The 23,192-nt window shown below is 32.1% G+C and overlaps 2 protein-coding genes across 8 annotated transcripts in view; one reads left to right on the top strand and one right to left on the bottom strand.

Annotated features, from left to right (window-relative positions):
- Positions 1 to 23,192, top strand: part of LOC116771730 (transient receptor potential cation channel trpm) — a 133,883-nt gene that overhangs the window by 96,731 nt on the left and 13,960 nt on the right. For 5 of the 7 annotated variants that reach the window (XM_061528218.1, XM_061528220.1, XM_061528216.1 and 2 more), the window contains 15 exons: positions 53 to 266; positions 2,501 to 2,660; positions 6,276 to 6,412; positions 9,663 to 9,819; positions 10,655 to 10,802; positions 12,945 to 13,134; positions 14,371 to 14,629; positions 15,731 to 15,914; positions 16,067 to 16,256; positions 16,371 to 16,582; positions 16,948 to 17,100; positions 19,096 to 19,296; positions 20,498 to 20,655; positions 21,244 to 21,434; positions 22,278 to 22,423. In XM_061528218.1, the coding sequence (XP_061384202.1) occupies positions 53 to 266; positions 2,501 to 2,660; positions 6,276 to 6,412; positions 9,663 to 9,819; positions 10,655 to 10,802; positions 12,945 to 13,134; positions 14,371 to 14,629; positions 15,731 to 15,914; positions 16,067 to 16,256; positions 16,371 to 16,582; positions 16,948 to 17,100; positions 19,096 to 19,296; positions 20,498 to 20,655; positions 21,244 to 21,434; positions 22,278 to 22,423 (2,700 nt within the window). The remainder of the gene's footprint in view (positions 1 to 52; positions 267 to 2,500; positions 2,661 to 6,275; positions 6,413 to 9,662; positions 9,820 to 10,654; positions 10,803 to 12,944; positions 13,135 to 14,370; positions 14,630 to 15,730; positions 15,915 to 16,066; positions 16,257 to 16,370; positions 16,583 to 16,947; positions 17,101 to 19,095; positions 19,297 to 20,497; positions 20,656 to 21,243; positions 21,435 to 22,277; positions 22,424 to 23,192) is intronic. The other 2 variants (XM_061528219.1, XM_061528215.1) reach the window with 1 other exon arrangement.
- On the bottom strand, positions 3,568 to 7,338 carry LOC133320287 (uncharacterized). Its single transcript, XM_061528221.1, has 3 exons — positions 6,955 to 7,338; positions 5,461 to 5,644; positions 3,568 to 3,938 (listed from the first exon to the last, which is right to left on the bottom strand). The coding sequence occupies exons 1-3, from the start codon at positions 7,324 to 7,326 to the stop codon at positions 3,778 to 3,780; spliced, it is 717 nt and encodes a 238-aa protein (XP_061384205.1). The 5' UTR covers positions 7,327 to 7,338; the 3' UTR covers positions 3,568 to 3,777.

Raw genomic sequence — 23,192 nt, 5'->3', positions numbered from 1 at the left:
TAACCTATTAATTCAATATTAATACTATGCTAATATTTTTCTTTTGCCATAGTATGTGCGGCTCTCCCATGACACAAGACCAGACCTGATCGTCCAACTTCTTACGCGGGAATGGGCACTAGAACGACCAAAACTTCTCATCACTATACAAGGAGGGAAGGCAAATTTTGACCTCCAGCCGAAACTTAAGAAGGTTTTGAGGAAAGGTCTTCTAAAAGCTGCGAAGACTACTGGAGCGTGGATTTTTACTGGAGGGACCAACACGGGTAAGATAAACATAAGAAAGTCATTCTAATATGGAAGAATATTACTATATGCTAGACTAAAATAACAGCCTAAACAATGGACCCTAAGTACATGTCTAAGTCAAGTCCCTTATGTCAACATCAACTGATAACACTCTGTGGTATTAAACTTAAACGAAATAGTTACCTAATTTGGCTGGTGTACAGAGCCTTGGTGCCAAACGGGGTAACAAAATTTATGTCGGAACATAAAAACTCCAACTATCGGGACAGTGCTCTCCATTGCTTACATTGCAACGCTTGATAATCATTTCAGTGCTTTCACAGCGTTCAATATCGTATTTTTATTGTTTCACTCTCTTGAGTCGCTACAGAAAGCAAGAATAATAAATAACAAAGCGAAAACAGGTCCCGTAGGAGCCAATTAAATCACGGTTCTAATACGATATGCGATTGTGAGGGTTTATTGTTGCTTTGCGTTTGATACTGTTGTTGGTCACAGTATTAATACTTTAATCTCTGGCATATTTTATAACTCATAATGTATATATAGAAATTGAATAATAATTAATATATACGGAAATTTTATGTTATAATAGGAATAGCTCATAAAATTACTTAACAGTAAAATCATACCTTTCATAGTAAGTAGTAAGTTAGTAGAAAAAAATTATTTCTAGCGGATATTTGTGTTGTTTTAATAGTTATGACAATTTAGTAAGCATTTGAATAGCATTAGTTATTTTTTAAAACATTCTAGAATGACAATTACAAAATTTTTACGTCATATTCTCTCATCCGTGCTGTAGTAAAGGATAATCAAAATGTCTGCTATCAATTAGCAACTTCCTACCGTAGTTTAGCTAACTCATGAATTGAAATCAACAGCAGACTGAGTAATGAGTATGTCGACTCTGCTTGAAGTTTGTAGTTGCGAGTTTTTCGAGTTTCTAGTGAAGTGAGCGAATTCGATTATGAAGTACAGTTGAAAATTTTATAACTCGATAAACTGAAAAAAGTTACATGTGTAGTTTTGCAAAGCAATTTTTAACGAAATACTTATAATAAATAAAAAAGATAGAATTATTTCTGTATTTATTTATGTAAATATATTTCTGTCATAAAATATCAATATTTAAATAAAGTATTAATTAAATTTTATTTTTTTATTATTGTTAAATGAGGGCCTTAATCACTCATATATGAATTATATATATATATATATATATATAATAACAACTCTATTTAAGAACTTTGTCGTACATTCAGTCTTTTCCTTGATATTCTTCTAGAATGTAGGCGTATTTAAAATAAATTTCATTTTACTGCAAGTGTTCAAGATTTCATACTATGTATATTTTTTTGGTTTTTAAATCTTAACCTTTTAACTTAACAACTGACAGATTATAAATTGTCAACATATGACCTTAATGGTTACCATAAGGACATACAATCAACGAGATTAGAAAGTATCAATGAATTCACTTTTATTCTGCTTATCCATAAAAGTAAGAAAGAAAGCAAAAATACTTAACAAGTGCGAGTCGGACTCGCCCATGAAGGGTTCCGTAGCAGCAAGTAGATGACATAATATAAAAGTTATTGTAGACCGTTGTAACTTTGATCAAGGTTTAAAAAAAAAATAACTTGGTTTTACATAGTATTTGTATGAACGACAAAGTTATATATGCGTTTTTTTTAATGTATTATTTCTTAAAAACTAATAATGATATCTCGTTCAAACCAATTTTCGTTTAAAGTTTCCATTGAAATCTACAGCATATATTTTTTTTAGTTTTCTCACTCTCATATTTTAGAAGTTAGAGGGAACACTCATTTTTCCACCTTTGAAGCGTCTATCTTTGAAACAATTGATTTTGACGAAAAATACTTTTAGGAACCTTGTCTTTGTTAAAACCCATCATCAGCTAAAGGTTAGCTGAATGTTTTTTTTAATCAGCTCCATGCATGGAGTGCCCTTTAATTTTTAAATTATTTAATTTTTATTCAAAATTTGATTCAATACAAAGTTTCAACTATGTAGACCCAACCGTTTCGGAAATAAATGGCTGTGACATACGGATGGACAGACGGACAGACAGACATGACGTATCTATAAGGGTTCCATTTTTTGAAATTTGGCTACGGAACCCTAAAACAGGGATATAATTGTACAATATATATAAAAAACATACTGCCATTAAAATTGTATGTGACATAAATCTTTTCACTACATACCAGTCCACGTTCCCCAGGTGTAACTCGCCAGGTCGGGGATGCGTTACAGCTGGAGAGATCGCAGCGCGCTGGTCGTGTTGTCAGCATTGGAATAGCGCCCTGGGGTATAGTGGAGGGCTCCAACGAGCTGATCGGCAAAGGACGAGATGTACCCTACCACGCTATAGCTTCACCGAGGTAACGTAAATTATTCGTACGTAGAAAATATTAATATAAATTTTTATAATTTTAGCAATTTCTTTTTTCATGGTAAATTAGATTAAGTGTAATTAATAATAATTAAGGAAGTTATATTTTTGACTGTAATAGTTAAGGTAGCAGGACATAACTCGTTATAAATACTTTATTTTAACTTAAAAGTATTGATTTCGTGAGTTTTATGTTTACCTAACATTATATTTGTAAGATTGTATCTTACTTGCGCTTCACTTGAATGCTTCATGTCATTTAATATAAAATCAATTAATACGAGAAAAAACATTGTCTAAACTCTATACTGAAAGTCTTAGCGTTTAAAAAAACTTACAAGTTGTTTTAAAAGTATCTTTCTTTAAATTATGATTTTATATAAGAAATTTATTATCGAAATATATATATCATCTGTGTTTCAATGAAAACTATTGTGAAAGAAGCAGTTTGAACAAGTACGATTTTCTAGTATTCGTTTTAAATAATGTTAAAATACTCTTTATACTGATACGACTAACTGTATTTGATTTGACGACTATCCACAACTGTGCAGTAAGTTACTGTGAGCACAGATCCTAATTATAATAAAATGAAACACACATTAACATATTATTATAAAAAAGTTTATCGAAACATGTTGCCCATACATGTTTAGGTTTCTAACAAAACTATAAAAAAAAATAAAGTTGCCTTATAAAGCCAGTACTTTTAACTAGAACAAACTCGTTATTATCTTATATCAAAACATCTTCAATAAGTTAAATTCAATTTACAAAGACACAAGTCACGTCGACAAAATACTTTCCCGCGTAAAAGTGAGCAAACCAGATGTCATCGCTTTAACGTCACTTCGGGTGCGTTCGGGAATTTAAAGGCTCGGTTCAAATTAAATGTGTGTTCCCTAAATATATATAAAAAATATTTAAATGAAATACACCACAAAATCTTTCTCCGCAACATTTTATTGTAAAGAAAGTTCTAGAAATTCTTTTAGTCTTCCATCTTAGGGATTTTATTTTCAAAACCAACTCCGTAGCTAGATTGTTTTCAGCTGCTAGTAATTGCGATTATGCAATCCAAGTCTTAACCATTGCTTAGATTGAATCTATAGTTTAATGTCTTGTTTGATCGGATCTGGAGTGATTATGACGGTGGATGAACCGAGAGTGTTCATCTGGGCCTGGTATAGCACATCGTTGATCAGCTTCTCAGCTAATATCCTCATATTGGGAAGTAGACTACGTAATTTTGCAGCTACGTTTATACCTGAAAAGATCGAATGTTAACAAGGAGTGACTGATCAAATAGGATATCTAAAGCTATATGTAAATATGTTTATACACACACACACACACACACACACACACACACACATACATATATATATGTGTGTGCACAAGAAATATCTTTATAACTTAAACTAGTCTATTTTTCATAAACATTATTTTACTATAGTATTTTTTGAGTAAAAAAATTAAATAAAAACAGAAATTATATATATGTATATATAGTGATTTTAGCAAGTAACTATATAACGTAACCAAAACAACCAGACCCAGCTTAAATTTTTACACAACATACAAAGTTTCCAATATATTAAAAACGTATATACAAAATAAATCTATATGTTAAAATGAAGGGAATTATTAAATTCGGTATTTTCATTTTAGTTACATTTTAGATCACAGATGTAATTGAGATCCTTAGATAGTAAGCATCGAATCAATTAACGTAGTATTTACGACTTCAAAACGAACAATATAATGCTTCTGTGAGAAATAATCTAAACTGTATACGTTTGAGAGACACTTAATTAAATCGTGTCTCAAATTAAAATTAGATTTTAAGTTATTGTTTTTATGTTGTTAATTTAAGGTTTTTTTTTTTGGGGTTAAAAATTATTAAAATATAAATAAGTTAGCTGTTAAGTTTAATTGTATGTAATTGTTACATAGAAAAATAATGAATTAATAAATATTATCTTCACACTCATGAGCAAATTTATATTATTTTTTGCATTAAAAACTTTTGCATTGAAAGATTTAAAAGAGACAGTGGACGATTTCGTTAAATAAAAAAAGTTGAAGAGTTACAAACACTTAGAAGGCCATCAAGACGTAAACCGCTGCGAGCTTAACATAATTTATAGATAACAATCTTTCAATTATAATTGTTATCCTCCATAAGGTCCGAGGGACTTCTGGACATTACAAAGGGCTTTAGGGATATTTATTGTCTGGGAGTTATTTATTGAAAATTCGAGATCATATGCGGAATTTCTGTTTTCAACGGATTTGTGATATTCACATAAAGTATCTGTAATGGATCGGAATGCTTAGTCGAAGAATTTGGAAAGAGCCCGGAGCTATGCAATTTTCACCAGTAAATATGTTTGATTTACTTTGAGTCAATATAACTATTGTAAAGTTTTGGCTGACATTTTTATTAACCCGATATATAGTTTACATGCTTAACACAAGCTTTTTTGTGAGTCGCAATTCGTGCTTTAAATCTGTTCAGCGCTTATCTCGGACGTATAGAGACGAGTGACTTAAATAAGTTGATGTGATATATTTTAACCATAAATAAATATATATACACTAGCTAAAAAAAAAAAAAATTCTCGATTTTTTTAAATATCATATAAATTATAAAGCATGTAGTAACAGTATAAGTAAATAGTAGAATTAATTAAATATTCTGTTCGTTTTAGCGCATTAAAAAAATAATATTTTTAATACTAAATGATAATTTTAATTGACCTAATGGACGTTTATTTCTCTCTCACCGATAGCGTCGTATTCGTCTTCGACTTCAGTACAATATCTCTTTGCCTTCTCATCTTCGTAATCGTATTTCTGTAACAAACTGTTTCCCTCCATCATGTTCGTGGGTGAAGCGTACTCCTGGTAGCCCACCTCGTCTTCCACATCGACGTCTTCGTGTTTCTGATGCGGACTTTCGTCTTCGTCCTAGAATAGAAATAAATTGACATCGTATGTTTTATATTTGAAGAGACTTAAATTTTTGTAAAGTGGTTATTTACATAACAAAACAAAAAAATACCATAAAATTTATTCCTTTGACTTAGCTTTTATTTAGCTTTCTTGAACGGTGCAACAAATAGGTAATACGTCACATGAGCACGTATGAAATATATTTATACTAAGAAAATTATAATTTTAATAAGTGCAAAAAAACCGAAACAACCGACATTATTAAATAAGGATATGTATATCATTACTTTTACATACTTTTTATACAATAATAATGATTTTTTTCTTTTTCAATTTTCTCTTATTTTGAATCTGAGGCGTTACAAAATGTTTTATAATTTTTTAAATAAAATAATCCTCACACGGAAGCAGTTATGCGAACGTTATTAAAGTAGAAAAAAATATAAGTTTTATATCTGTTAAGTGAACCTTACTTTTGTTCAATGGTGAGATGACCTGACGCGTTTTTCAAACGGGCGTTTTTGTTAAATAAACGCCACGTTAAAGTATACTAAATTATAACGGAATAGAATCACGCAAAATTAACATATTATTATTTAGTTTAGTAATATATTGTCTATATATATATGTAAAATTTTTGTTTCAGATCAAAGCTCGCTGTACTTAACAATCGTCACGCCTACTTCCTGTTGGTGGACAACGGTTCTGTTGGTCGCTACGGAGCCGAGATCGTGTTGAGAAGGAAGCTGGAGAAATACATAGCAGCGCAAAAGTTGCATCCTTGTGAGTTAAGCCGGCTCATATTAATTACTCCGTCGTAAATAACTTAGTTGTATACGTTGATTACATTTCATTTATTATGTGTTGTTGAATTTAATCACACTCAGAATTGCTTCCATTTAGTAAAATGTCTTCTAAGGTGAGGCAAGGAATGCTTATTTAATTAGATTTAAAAGTAATATTCTTTTACTGCTAATAAAAAACTCAAACGTTCAAAAACCTAAGATTCTTCTTCTTTTATATAAAATATATATTAAAAGTTAGAAAAGTATCATACAGGACGTGCCATTTCTTTATTTAAAATTATGCACTACCGCTTCAAGATGAATATAACTCAAGTGTATGGCCAAATGTTGTCGCTGCCCGTCATCACTAACTTATTATTGTGTGACCGATTCAAAAACGCAATTAGTATTTTAATGTAAATGAACTTAAGATTCGTATTATTTTCGATGTTAGACATAAGTTAGACCGGTCGTTGACCTAAATAAGTCTGAAACGCTTCAAACGTAAACTAAACAAACGCTTCGTTTCATTGGACTAACCGGTTCCGTCGAGTCCTTAATTTCGTCGTTACTTCCCTCCTCTCCCAAAACAAAAGACAGCATATTATAATACCACAAATTCGGTGTGTATATTTCGTCTGGGTTGGTAGCTTGGACCCGACTTTGCAATACACGCCTGTGTGCCCTACGGACACACGCATGCATGCTTTCTATCTTTCTCAAAACATGCAACCTAGTCGCTGAGCGGTCGTATTGTTGGACCAATTCAGTCAGTTTCCCGATGGCATCGTGTCGTTTTTTTTTGTGTTTGTAAGTGACACAACTCCTGTCCCACAAACACGGCAATTCTTTGTACATTTGTATGAATTTCTTTAATAGTTTGCGACCGAATATGACATTACCGTCCGCCATCTTGCGAGCGGAGCGTCGCGCAGGTCACTGAACGTGCTCGGCGTACCACCCGCCCCCCGGCCCGTCTCTCCCCCTCGCTCGCCCTTCACATGTAGCCGGCTCGATACGGTGTTGGATAGCCCAGACTAAAAAAAAGAATAACCGAGCTAATATCAACCATTAGCTATTAACGAATCTATTATAAACTGAATATTATAAAGGTGTATACATTAAAACGTCATTTCAAGAAATTATAGTTTTATATGTTGGGTGAATATCAAAGCTGTGTGTATTATAAGAAACGTCAATATGTTTTTGTAGTGTCAAAAAGGAATGCTATTGGCCGAGTCATGAAAGTATGAAAGTTATTCTGTTCATATTAAGTTTGTGTGACTTCAACAGTAAAGTACTTTTTTCAATATAAATGTACATACCCTTAATGTTTTATGTAATTTCACAAGCTTGTAATATAGTGCTAGCCCTAATGATAACCTGGAAAATACAGGTGTTTTTGGACACAATTTATGTTACATCAAAAACCATAAAATAATTCATAGCCATATCTTATTGTTATATAAAATACGCCGTGAACAACTATTTGTGACCGAAAACGTCTTCATTGAAACATTAAACGATCGTAAAAAAATAAGTGTAGCCATAAAAAAAAATCTATCAATATTAAGATATTATAACACCAAAAATAAATTTACCGTCACCAAGTGTATACGAAGATTTCGGCCTACGTGACCCTCTTAAGGTCATAAAATATATACGATCCTCCTGTTGGGGAAGTTATAAAAGACTTATTAGATTACCCATTGGGTCTCCGATGGGTGCAGAAGTCTATAGCTTGATTTATATTATATCTATGCTATTACATTGACTTCCCTTAATAGCCACACTATATTTTTTAAAGCCGACGCTCAACATGGAATTCAGCTTAATTAACATCATAATACCCTTTTTTTTCTGAAAGCTCGTAGAAACTGGCAGTTTTTTTTTTTAATAATAAGGTTTTGTAGCAACAGAACTCCTTTATCCAACTTTTTTATGGAAAGAACTTGATACTTCGGTTGTTTTTTTTTATTTTTTGATAATTACGCGATATTTGAAAGTCATTATAAATAAAGCTAAATTTTATATCTGCGGTAACCATTATGTATAAAATTATGTTTTTAATTCTGGTTTATATATTTCGTTAAAAGCGAAATTAAGAGATCCTGAAAAAGGATTTCATTGAATACGATTATAGAAATAATATAAAAGTTTTAAAGATTTAATACAATTTTATTTTTCTCATTACTTCCATTTGGACATGCTAAGATCTTAGACCAAGTTATGACCATGACCATAGAAGTTCCATTTTCAAAAAAAAATAATTAAAAAGTTAAAAGGTATTTCTATAAAATATACATTCCTCGACGCTAGATACTATACGTGTTAGGAATTTTTTAAACTATTGTTTCGAAGACCTTGTTGTTGTCTATACATTTTATGAAATTTCAGTTGTTGTTTCCAGCAAGGGATTAAGATTTTAAATGTATTTGTCGTAATAATAAAATAAAAAAAAACCCTAAGGCCGAAAAAAATACAGGCAAATAAAAAAAAAGGCTTTGAAAAAGAGATGTGTCTGTTTCCTTCAGACATTCCATACAAATAATAAATTGTTCAAGTGTGCTCAAGCCAATCTGGAAGTACTATTTGTTATTCCCGCGAGGATTCCAATTAAAAGCTTTAAGAGCGTACAGCTTTAAAGAACTTTATATCCTTTAAACTTCTGGATTATGTTCTAGACGTAAAATACAATTCAATGAATATCGTATATGTCGTGTTTGAGAATATTTTGATTAATTTAAAACCTCTATTAATTTTAAGGCCCAAAACTTTTAAGAAAATATCGAAGCATCGGTATACTTTCGGGTCGCATAAAAACTAGCATATTGTGCGTCCATTACGAATATCTTAGTCACATATAAAAATATTTTATGTTAAAATGTTTATATGGTTACAGTGGTCGACATGGTGTTGTCGACATAACTGGAAAAGGAGATCAGTACTTTTGTGACAAATAAAATAATTAACTTGTGTAATAATATTATGTGACTCTTGGTCTTTTCACATACTTTATTCTTTTCAGTCAATATACATTGGGCTCACACGAAATAACCAGCATGAGATATGAATAACGACTGTGAGAAAATACTGACTCTTCTTTTAAGAGAATTTCTATAGCAATGCTACTATATTTTCTGATTAATATAACCAGACATTTAGTCATACAAATATAAGCTGACTAACAACACATTTAAATATTTTTTTTTAAGTGTAGAGATGTTTACATTATTCGTCTGTTACAGACACACACTCATCAACACCAGTGGTGTGTTTGGTAATCGAGGGTGGTACGAACACGGTGCGTGCTGTCCTGGAGTACGTCACGGATACACCCCCTGTGCCTGTCGTGGTGTGCGACGGAAGCGGCAGAGCAGCAGACCTTATAGCCTTCGTGTATAAGTATGTGGAAATATTAATGAATGCTAATTTATTATGGTGTGCAAAAAAAGAAAAGTATAGTACTATTTCAAATAGAATGGAGCATACATACGCGGTTTTTTTGTTGTCTTCAAACATTTTAACAGACAAAGCAAGCTGTTTTTTTGTGTTCGTGACTGACTGGCTTTAATCTTAAAACAATCTTAATTTTTATCCATCCAGAAATAAAAAATATACAAAAAAACTAACAATTAGGATTGAAGGAGTCTATTCGAGAAAAAAATGTATGTCACGCCAATTTCATTCAACTATACATATATGCTCGAGGTCCAATTTTGGCAGAAAATATAACAAGCTTCTTATAAAAACATATATATAATGCAATGTTAGTCGACTCTGTTCCTTCAGATTCTCACTCCTTACTTTGGATCGCAACTTGGGAACTTAGTATCAGCTGTTGGACTGAGCATGCGGGCAGTCTTTCGGAATTTTGTCGACTAATAATACATTAGTTCGTAATCTTAGTTTCACCTCAAGTCACTTAAAGTTAGTGTTAGTTTAGGACTTTCGTAACAAGATCTATGTTGTGTACGTTGATGTGTATTGTTTAATAAAATATGTCTTGAATTTCGTAGTATTAACGATTCAGTATCTACTGTAAATAATGTAGTAATATACGAATTTAAACTTAAATGTTGCCGTATATTAGAGTATATTTTCGTTTGTTTTATAATTTTATAACGAACGTATTATTATATGATAATTAGGATCAAACAAATTGAAATAATATTGAGAGGCCGTTTGAAAGGTGCAATAAATTCTTTGAATCGCTCTGATGCTGAATTTCTCCATCAAGGTACGCATCAGAGACAGGGGAGCAAACGATGCTAGAGTCGATGAGAGACTTCCTCATCGACACGATTCAGAAGACCTTCGAAGTTGGGCTTCAACAAGCCGAATGTCTCTACAGCGAACTGCTTCAGTGCACCAAGAAGAAAAATTTGGTACGTATGTAGAAAACAATTTACAGAGCGAGCAACAAGACCAACAGTTCACATTTGGTCTGCCCGTGATCACGGTTGCTGCAAATAACCGGAACGTCGGGTGTATGTAATTTAAAAAAATAATAAAATACGCGTAGTAGTAGCAAAATATTAGTTTCATTTAAATGAAAGTCGCGAAACTCTTAAATATCATTATAGTTTACAAAGAACTATTCAAGCAAAATATTTAGTATGGAATAAACATTTTTGTGAATAGTTCAAAGATCAATTTACATCATTGCATGCCAAAGATGTTACAAAGGAAATCCTGAATTACATATAATGTTTATCGAGTAATTATTAACTATTAATTGATTATCAAAAAAAATATAATATAATATTTTTTTGTTTGTATCAATGAAAACCGGATTTTAATAACGGATAATTTTGTTAATTTCGTATCAATGTTGACCTATAATGGTATTAATTTAAATATAAGACAAATTTTATCGAAGTTCTTTTATAAATCAAAATGTATGGCACATTTAAGATTTTGAGCATTTGAAAATTACTTTCGATATATATAATTCCCACTCGATAGAAAACGGGCGTTTGTTTTATATTGAAAAATATATTATCATTTGAATAGAAACCTTATAAATTTGTCACGTGAATAGCTTTCGGTTTTTTTAAATATTTATTTATATATACATAAAAAAATACATAAATAAAACATAACTTTATTTATGAAGTTTGTTTACAGTAAGCTAATCTAGTTACATTTCCTGAAGAGAACTGAGTAAACAAACATGAAGTATACTTAATTAAAAGCCTCATCATTCCGGTTTCGTTACGGAATTAATATCAAAGAACCAAATTCATATCCATTCATCGCTAAACCGTGCAAATTGAGTGATTCAACGTCTTAGTAAATATTCAAATGAGGCGAGCGCTCTCCAGATACGCGGGATTTTCCATGTGAATGATAAAATGGATGGTTCCGAGATGTTTACAGGGCAATGGAAAATTCCTTTTAAATGTCCTCTCACTATTATTTGGCGGTTATTATAAAATTGCATTAAATATAATAAATAAACGAATATTACACACATTGTTAATTAACAAACTTAGTCGGATTTCAGTCGTATTTGAGCTTTTAATAGTTTTAGTGGAAGAAATTTCCTTCTAATTGTAATTGTTGCAGAATTCTTAATGACAATATAATCCTAACATTTGGTACAGTGCAGACTAACGATTTCAAAAATGTTACCGAACTGTGCAGACTTTATACGTGCATTGTGAAAACTATATAACATTATTAAAACATCGACATGTTAACTAAGGATTTAACCATTATTATATCTCGCTTTCCATTTAATAGGAATACTTTAAAGCGACATAATTGTTACCCTTGTTCTATTAATCAAAGTATTTATCAATATATATATTCAATAATTTAAATAATACATTTTTTTATTAAAAAACATATTGTATCAAAGAATACATAAACACTACATTGTCCGCAACAGAGTAATTAGTGTGAATTGAATGACACCCAGGGATTAATACACGCACATTAACCGATTGATTTATTATATAAGACTAACCAGCAGTCGTTAAAATACTCACCACGAATTCAAATTGGATTTACGAATAGATATAAATATAAAAGGAAGTTAGATATGAATTCAAATATTTTATTAGAGCTTATCGTAACGCGAAGTCCAACGTTAGTATATATTAATAGAAATATAATATTAATATATTTTTGCACACACGATTCATACAACAGTAACTTGAATAGAAACGAATATGCGGCTAAGCTAAACATTGATTTCAGTTAATGTAATTCTGAAATTGCATCGACACGGGATCGGCTATCCTGAAATTTGTTTGACAATATAACGACTGCAAATACATTCTTCACAATGAATTTGTTGCAACATTCAACGGAAAATAGCTTCATGATATCACAAAATGTACACAGAAATGGATTATTATGTCAAATCTCACTCAATTCGTTTGACATATAAAAAATATTTTATATAAGTTATTTCAAGAAGCGATATAAATATATATATATATATATATATATAAATATATATATATATATATATATATATATATATATTGCTTAATAAAGCAACATTTTTTTCAATCAAGATCACGATCTTCCGGATTCAAGAACGCGCTGAAGGTGGAGAGGTACAGGAGTTAGACCAGGTTATCCTGACGGCACTGTTCCGAGCCCAGCACCTGTCACCCAGCGAACAGCTGTCGCTGGCTTTGACCTGGAACAGGGACGACATAGCCAGGTCCGAAATATTCGTGTATGGACAGGAGTGGCCGCCAGGTGGGTTAAATTTTTACGTCCTATAAATACACAGGACCCTCGGGTGCTTTAGATGAGGAATTCTTCCTATATATTTTATAGCCTCAACCTCATTTCGCAGAGAGCTCATAAATTATTCATATCAAACAACGCACGGGAAAACATCGTTACAACTAAATCAATTTCCACCGAATAATTGGTATTATTTTGAATCACTTTATCCTCATTAGAAGCTACACTCAACTCCCTGTCAAGTGAGATCATTAATGATTGATCATGATGAAGTGCTATTTTTATTTTTCATCTCATATCTTTTGGACATGTAAAAAAGCTTACCACTAATATTAAACTTGAAATATCTTGTATCAGCAATTAATGTAAGCCAATTGTTTACAATCTGATATGGATGTTTTACTTGAAACGTAAACATCAAAGAAATTTTATCGCCACTTAATCAAATTCTTATTTCTAGACGACCGGTACGCTTAGAAGTTTTAACACTTATTATACGTTTGGATGAGCGATTCAATTCTAATCTAACGATGGCTCGGCCGTTAAATCACTTTATGTAATCGCGTAAAGTGATCGGAGGCATTTACTGACTGAACCAGATCAATATCATATGTCCTGGGCTTGATATACATATATTGTAGTTGCAATTTGATTTATTTTTATTATTGGGTCTTAAATATAAACAGGATTTTGCACAATTCTTTCAGTAAAATCATTCATCTTTCACATCTTTTCATCTTATCAGTCATATCTTTATTTTAATGGTGAATATCCGATGACTTTTGTCGAAATATATTCCTTTGAATCATTTTCCTTTAACTGGTGATATAGTATAAATGTTAAAATATTATACTTGTGACATATATATAAAAGTATAATATAAAAAATTTCATTTAATATATTTTTCGGTTTTTATTCTTACGTTAATGCCTTTGATAATGCCATGATAAACTCATTTACAAAACACCTCGCTGTTACGTGAATTGTTAATATTTATGTCTGTATGTAACCGATACATGTTAAAACATCTCATAAAATATTCACTCACCAACTCCTCCAACCCGTCGATCTTTCTTAAATATTAATAGAATATTCCTCTAAGGTAATTTTCGTTAGTTTAAGATATATACAATTATAGATCACTCGGAATATATACGTCAATAATATAATAAATGGTTATTATAATTTAAAAATAATAATGATCCCGTTTGTTACACTGACTATAAATGTTAAATAATCTCGTAGGTGCCCTCGACGAAGCGATGATGCAAGCTCTCGAGCATGACAGAATTGATTTCGTGAAGCTACTCCTTGAGAATGGAGTTTCTATGAGGAAATTTCTAACTATACCGCGTCTTGAAGAACTTTACAACACTAAGAGCGGGCCGAGCAATACCTTAAGATACATCCTCAGGGATGTCAGACCGCATCTACCCAGAGGTTATGTCTACACGCTGCATGATATAGGATTGGTCATAAACAAACTGATGGGAGGCGCCTACAGGTAAGATAGTCGATAATTTACTATTGTTTATCATATACATATAAATAATGTAATCGTTATTTCATATAAAAGTACATTTTTGGACGTTCACCAGGCTTTTTTATATTAAACCCGTTTCGATTCCACAGAGATTATATTCCTTTGAAGATGATTTTTATATTGAAATCAACATCTCCAACGGACGTATTAATATACACCACATATATATGACCCAGTTCCAACTGTTTACTTTTGAAACTCTAAGAAATTAATATCTAAACACAAACAAACGTGTATTTAATTGAAAAAAATCATTTCCATGCAAATTTGTGATGTTAAAATTACCATTCTTATTCCTTCAATGCATCTATAAATCAAACAGCCGCGTGCTCCTGTGAGATAAGAGTTTATTTATTCAGTTTAAATCTCATTTTCATGAGGTGGCTCGCTTTGTCAGTGACGGATAGGATTTCTTTGTCACAAAGGAATGAAACGAAAAATATCATTCGATAAAAATTACAATCCCGCAATTTTCGTGTCAAGGAGATCGACGTAAGAAGGTTGTGGTTTTATAAGATTCGTTTGTTTTAAACATTATTCGATATGGTTATTAGTGGAGGGGTAAACAATTTTGCTTGATTTTTTTAAAAATAAAACTTAAGGCATTTCAGTTTTTAAAATCTTGCAGGTGGAAAACCGGGGAAAATAGTTAATTATAATTTTATTATACTTAAAGCAGCTATGTGTTTGGTGTGATGTAAGGCTACTTCATATATACATATATATATATATATATATATATATATATATATATATATATATATTATTTTTATTGTAAAAATGTATTTTTAAAAATATAATGTTATCTGATTTAGCGTCAAACATTAATTTTTTTTTAATATTTAGAAATTTTTTAGAAATTTTTGTTATTAATTATATATCTTGAATGTTCATTAAGCGCCTTAAAAGATCTTAATTAATCGGCCAATATAATAATTAGATTCAATTACATTCTGTTTCCGAATACAGAAGTAAAATAAGGTTAGACTAAGATCCGCTGAATAATGTCTTTGCCTAAAAAAATTCGAATTGTTAAAGAACATAGTCCTATTGCTACCACAGATGCTACTACACCCGCCGCAAGTTCCGTCCGATATACGCGAAGGTGATGAACAAAAGCGTAAATGTTCACCGCAACAGCGCCTCCTTCACCCGTCACAATGCTGGAGGACTATCTCTCATCACCGGTTTCATGCCTGTCACCACCGAAATGGCACTCTTCGACTACCCGTTCAATGAATTATTGGTGAGAAATTATTACAATGTGGATAACTCTTACGTATAACTTATTAAATTATATATAATGATCGCAACTTTTGACTTTGAATATGAATGAATTTAAAAATATTGTTACGTATTTATTGAGAGAAATCAAACAAAGTCTTAAAAATGTTTTAGATGTGGGCTGTGTTGACCAAACGCCATCAGATGGCATTGCTAATGTGGACTCATGGGGAAGAGGCTCTCGCTAAATCTCTAGTGGCCTGTAAGCTATACAAAGCAATGGCCCACGAAGCAGCAGAGGATGATATGGAAACAGAAGTTTATGAGGAGTTGAGGCATTATGGAAAAGAGTTTGAGACCAAAGGTGAGGACCATAAAAATATCAATTCCTTACACATAAACGTCAGCGGTTTCTGGTCACAAGACTAAGAGATCTGCCTTTTAGTGTAGATAAATAATAAAATCGGTGATATTACAGCTCTCGAGCTGTTGGACTATTGTTACCGTCAAGACGACGACCAAGCACAGCAACTACTGACTTGCGAACTTCAGAATTGGTCGGGACAGACCTGTCTGAGTCTCGCCGTCGCTGCTAACCACCGCGCTTTGTTGGCCCATCCCTGTTCCCAGATCATACTAGCGGACTTATGGATGGGTGGGCTGAGGACGAGGAAAAACACCAACCTCAAGGTGAACAAAACATACGAAACGAACACACACACTCACTTATCTTTCTTCCATCTTATTAACGCACAGACTTGTATTGGCACGTAGTAGTTATTAGAGAATAACAATATCGTTATAGACTTACGATATAGATGTCTGTGTGTCAATGAGTCGCTTGAAGAGCATGCAACTGGCGTCGATTATCCCAAAACAAAATTACATCAAATCTATATAATATAACTATACTATACTTTGAACATACACGACAGTCATTATTTATCTCGCATAATCGGCGCCAATTCCTTAGTATTTGTTGCATGGCGCTTAAGTCAAAGTGATAGTTAGCATAGCATTTCGTTTGCCACATCGGCTTTGTCGTGATGTCAAAGGTAATTCTGAGCCTGCTGTGTCCGCTGTACATTCTGCAACTGGAGTTCAAGTCCAAGGAGGAACTGCAGCTCATGCCGCAAACGGAGGAAGAGCATCTCGAGAACGAGAGCTTAGAGGACGATAGGAGCACCAGAGACCCTAATGACGCTGAGGTAATTTATTGTTTAGTTGCTTACCATATGCTTCATATACTCGAACATAGCTGGGCTTAGAATAACAGTCAAAAAAGCCACAGTCGAATCAAATAGACATTTAATATTGAATACATTATACTAACATTTGTACATCATTCGGTTTGGGCACCTACATAATAAATATATATAACTATACCGAAATGGTTTCTGAGCTGTTGTGTTATTCAGTTTGAATTGTTAGGTGAGTTCAGTTATCCTGTAAATTGTATTATTCAGCAACAAACAAAGTAGGTCGAGGATAAAATATTTGCTTTGCGTTCGCACAAGCAAGCACCAACTGCTTTTTTATTATTACTTCACGTTGAAACGACGTCAGACGTATGATATATAATGTCAGAAGTTAGTTAATAACTTTATTTACTTACCATTTAACTCTAGGCTAGTTACGAATATATATTTTTTTGTTTTATTTATTTACCAAAAATAATGAATCCATAAAATTTTGAGATCAAGACAGGTGAAGCATAAAATATATATACATTTGTCGAACTATACTTAGGTGGGAGTGGTGAAACGTCGAACTCTTTCTATCAAGAAAATAGTACCACCAAACCAACCTACCACCAACAGTACTCAGGTATAACATGAAAACCAAATTAAACCTTAAAGCGTAGACTATGACAGTGTTTTATCAACTTTATCCAATATTAAATATTTAACAGTGATTCTTGTAACATAAAAGGTTGCACGGACAGCGACCATAAAAAATTTGATTTTAATAAAGGAATGAAAATTTACGCATAATGTGAGAAATATGAGAGAATTAATTCATTAAGAGGTTATTTTTCAAAAGAAATGTAAGGCATACTTAAGTATATAAATAAGGATATCTGGAGTAAAATATTTCAAACGATAGGTCGGGGATTTGAAGCTGAAGGGAGCGCTTTCTATAAAGAAGATAATTCCACCGGGACAGCATTGTAAGGCGAAGGTATATAAAAGGCCCTCGCACACACAATGCAAAGCTTCAGAATGGATTATAAATCATATAAAGCTCACGTGAAGTCTAATGCACCCTTAGACCAATTAGCCTGAATTCTAAATAACGCACAAGAAAAAACAGTATTGCTCTTTGCCGTAGTTTTTAGGAAAGGCTTTATGTTGGAACTATTATCCTTGCCCGTTTATTTTGTTCAATATTTTTTTTATAATGCTACAAATATCAACCACGTTCTACTCGCAACTATATCCGGATTCTACACTTAATTATCGATATAAATATGCACTACACCCTAGTTGGAAATTCTGTCAATATGCTGAAAGTCATTAATTCTAAATTGCAATTACAATCAGAATAAAAAAATTCCGTATATTTCTTCGTCATTTGTACAACATCAGGTTTTCCCATTCATCCATTATGTCAAAGTATAAAAAAAAAATTACATGCAAAATTATTAAAACCTTTTTTTAGAACATGATTTATTACGCCCCTAAACAAGAACTTATCAAATTGTTAAGTGTCATTGATTAATTATATCGAGGGACTTACTTTAAAGGCTTGACATTTCTTGTGTGGCCGTTTAATATAAAGGAACTGAAACAATCATACCACAAAATTTCCTATAAAAACATATCACTCATACACCATTAACTTAACTTTTTTATTGTCCTTGCTTTCGCTTCTTTTATCTTCTTATTTAGTCTTTTTCTTTACATGTACATGTACGTAGAAAATTTCAACAAAATTTATTGCAATAAACGCTATAGCTGATATGAAAAAAATACTACAGTCAATTAGAAACGGTAGTCATAAAAATTTTGGATATTTTTCTATTTCTTTATCTGATTTCTTCTTGAGAATCAAATCACCCTTTTTTAATATATTTCTCACATAGAAACTTCTCTTCTAGAGGACTATTGTTTCTAATTATGTAGCCCACTGCCTCGCTTATTGCGTGATGTCTGTCTTGTTTCGGATTCTTGGTAACCTCTATACGATTTTCTATACTCAAGCAGGCCTTGATTGGCTCAGGGGCCGAATGTGAAACTCGTGTTGATCAGAACGGGAAGGTCGGCAAAATCGGCTGGGATCCAACATACCGTGACCTGCCGGAGTACCACGTGCCGGAGGACAAGAGGATGAGGCCGCTGAGATTGAGGAAGAAGATATATGAGTTCTTTACCGCACCGATAACTAAGTTTTGGGCGGATTCGGTGAGTTACTCTAGCTGTATGTCAATATAAACTTACATTTTACAATTATGGACTTGTGTAGTATGGATGGGATAATATGGACGTGGAGTTTGGTTACTTATAAAATCGTAAGTAAAGAAATATAAAAAGGGAGTGAGTTGTTGTTTATGTTGTTCATAATTTTAAATATTCTCGAACTTTCTCGTTTCTCTTCGAAGTCGATCCAACATCCGTGAGTACACTGAAACAGCATTAACAAAAGATATCAAACAGATACAACGACTTCATAAATATTACATAAAAATTACATTACAGTTCTCTTTAAGAACCAAAGCCCTTTGTTAATAAACAAAGTTTTGGTATTATAGCTTGCAATTAAAGTGACCGAATTATTGTTTAAAAAGAAATTACAGCAACAGAAAATTCTTTATGTAATTTAAACATGTAAATTTTACTTGCGGTAACATGGAAAAAAACAAGGCTTACGTTAAATTTTAATGAAAGGAAAAATCCACTGAAATAACAAAGGTTTCCACGAAAAACATGATAAAAAAAATGTTACGAATAAAATTCTCAAGTCTCAAACGCAAACTGTTTATGGGATAATGTATTACATTAAATATTTGCTCATTTTTAACCCAACATTCATAAATATGGATGACAAATCATTTTATTCCCGAAAGTCTTTATCTTAAAGGAAACTTAAAAGATATGTTTGTTGATATTATTTTTCTGCTGGTGCTTGGGTTGGGTTGATGGGTTCCAAAAACTCATTTAAGTAATCTCTATTCACAAAGTTTAACTACATATTATGTATATCTTATTGATATCTCATATGTATAGCAAAAACTTCTCAATATCCTTGTACTATTTAACATTTGCTATAGAATTTTTTTTTATCTGCTACCTTCACGCAGTAACCTGAAGTCATTTTTTTCAAATTACCAAAATTTACCCTTCTTAAAATGGTAAATTTTAAATAACTCTTTATTACAAAATGTATTATTTTATATATGTATGTACTAGAAATGTGTCAATATTTAAATGGTTCTTTCATTGAATCATGATTTATATTAATAATATTGAGTAATTATAACGAAAATAAAATTAGTCAAGCCTAATACAGAAAGATTTTGTACCGTTTGTGTAATGCAAGTTTTATTTAAATTTAATTTTATTGCATAAAAATAACTTGTTTTGTGATTGAGTGATTTGTCCTCAGATCGCGTACATATTGTTCCTGCTGATGTTCACCTACACTGTGCTCGTGAAGATGGATCCCACGCCGTCTTCACCCGAGATATATTCAATATGTTACATACTTACATTCTTATGCGAAAAAATTAGAGAAATAATTACATCGGAACCCGTAGCTATAAGGTGAGTTTACTTGTAATCTTAAAAATCTTAAAAATACTTGGAGCTGATAGGAATAAGTTAATCGACATGTCTCCGCGGCTCTAACAGAAATAATATTTTATAGTACAATAAATTTTAAACACATAAATACGTTGATATAACATTAGCTAGTTCTTTACTACAGAAGAGAAATCTTAACTCGTTTTATATTATATTTTAATAAACAGGTTGTTGACTGCATTATGGCCCACATAATGGCTTCCCTTCCCACTGAAATTTATTTTTTTTTTTTTGCTAAAAATGACCAGAAATTATCAGTGAATAAACCATGTGTCAATGTTTGCTATCGGACCATGCAAACATCCTGCAGGGAAATGCCGCGTGAACAAGGGATTATTAGGCTTTGATAATTTACTAGATTGAAAACGCTTGGTTGCAAGCTTTTTAATTGGAAAATTTCTTATGTGACCTTGTTCGATAGGGATAATAATAAGTGGTAAACAGAATGAAAATTTAGAGCTTTCATTTCGAAGCGGTAAACTCTGTTATATTTTTTCCAACAAATTTCGCTGGTCTTCTTGCTCAAGGACCTAAAAATTGCTTTCCCAGACACAAGTTCAGCGTGTGGGCCTGGAATATGTGGAATACTTACGATGCTGGCTTCATAATATTTTTCCTAGTTGGTCTCACCCTGCGCTTGCGGGCTGTGTCCATGGATGTCGGCCGCGTCATATATTGCGTTGATATAATATATTGGTATCTGAGGATACTTAATATATTGGGCGTCAATAAGTATTTAGGTAACATATTATATTTATTACACACAAATATATATGTCATAAGGCTCTCATAAACAGAAAATATACCTTTATTGTTTTCCCTGCTATCAAGTAAATCTTCAAAGGATATCCAAATTTGTTGTTTATAAAATATATATATATATATTTAGGTTTCAAACGAAATCATTAAAACATATAGTTGTCTTATAGTTGCCAGTACTTTTAAGTAACAAAACAAACCTTAACGTTAACAGACCCATCTTGAAGAGTTTAAATGAAACTAATATATTTCGGATATACTACGCGGATTTTATTATTTTAAAACTACATAATCCCGACGTTTCGGTTACTTTTTAGCAACCGTGATCACGGGCAGACGAGATATGAAAAGTAACCGAAACGTCGGGATTATGTAGTTTTAAACTAATAAAATCCGCGTAGTATATCCGAAATATATTAGTTTCATTTAAATGAATAAAACCTGCGAAAATCTTAGTTCTCATTATCTTAAAGAGTTTTAACTATTTGTTATTTAAAAAGAAAACAAATATCCAATCACTTATTTAAACAAAACTAACGTACTTACAGAATAATACGAACACCTTAAACAACTTAAATTTAATTTACAAAAACACTCACAAATCGCGTCGACAACTACTTTCCCGCGTCGCAGTTAAAAAAAGTGAACAACCCAAATTTAAAGGTTCGGTTCAAATTAAATATGTGTTCCCTAAATATATATATATATTATTTTACACTTTTAAATACTATTCAATTGTATAAATTTTCTTTAGAAACGTATATCAAGTAAACATTTATAATGATGGTTTAAACAGTTTGCTGTAACAATAAAAAAAATTGTAGGTCCTTTAGTCACGATGATGGGTAAAATGGTTAAGAACATGATATACTTCGTGGTTCTGTTACTCGTCGTGCTAATGTCCTTCGGAGTAGCGCGGCAGGCCATCTTATATCCTGACAAAGAAGCCAGCTGGTATCTAATAAGAGAGGCAAGTTGAAACAACTTTCAAATAACGTAATAATAAAAGCTGATAGAAGTAACTATTTAAGCAGTTGAAGGCAAAATGTTTTCCAAGCCCGACAAAAACTAAACGACATTTAGAATAATTTATTACAGTTGCAGAATTCCGTTTTTTAATTGCATGAAAATTAATGTTGATGGTTATTTGATACTTTGCATTCTTGAATATTTTTAAAAGAACAACGATAATTCGTGTTCATTTGCATAGAACTTAATGCATTTGCGTCACAACTGGGAATAGAGATAAACATTTTTAAATAAAGAGATATGTACATTAAATTTCGTGGTGACTACCATCAGCGAAACTTACAGGTGTTCTTTCAACCGTATTTCATGCTATATGGGGAGGTATTCGCTGAACAGATGGCACCACCTTGTGGTTTGCCAGGACTCGAAGAATGCAGGGTGGGACATTGGGTCCCGCCGGTGGTGATGAGCATTTACCTGCTCATAGCCAATATCCTTCTAGTCAATCTCCTTATAGCGGTCTTTAATAATATCTTCATTGAAGTCAACGGTGTATCGCATCAGGTTTCGAAAATTGACGTTGTCTTGTAGTCTTGGTTGCATTTTATTTTTTTTGGTATTTGCTGGACATATCGTTGAGATTTAAGAAGATTAAAGAAGATATTGGACCAAATACTTTAAACGTCGAAACTGTACAGAAATCGAGGGAAATTCAAAGGAACGTCTAAATCCAAAGATCACGATATGACCCGCAGTGTAATATCCGTTGT

Source organism: Danaus plexippus (genome assembly GCF_018135715.1).
Source record: "Danaus plexippus chromosome 16 unlocalized genomic scaffold, MEX_DaPlex mxdp_23, whole genome shotgun sequence".
NCBI lineage: Eukaryota > Metazoa > Arthropoda > Insecta > Lepidoptera > Nymphalidae > Danaus > Danaus plexippus.
This window is presented reverse-complemented; position numbering and strand designations above follow the sequence as displayed.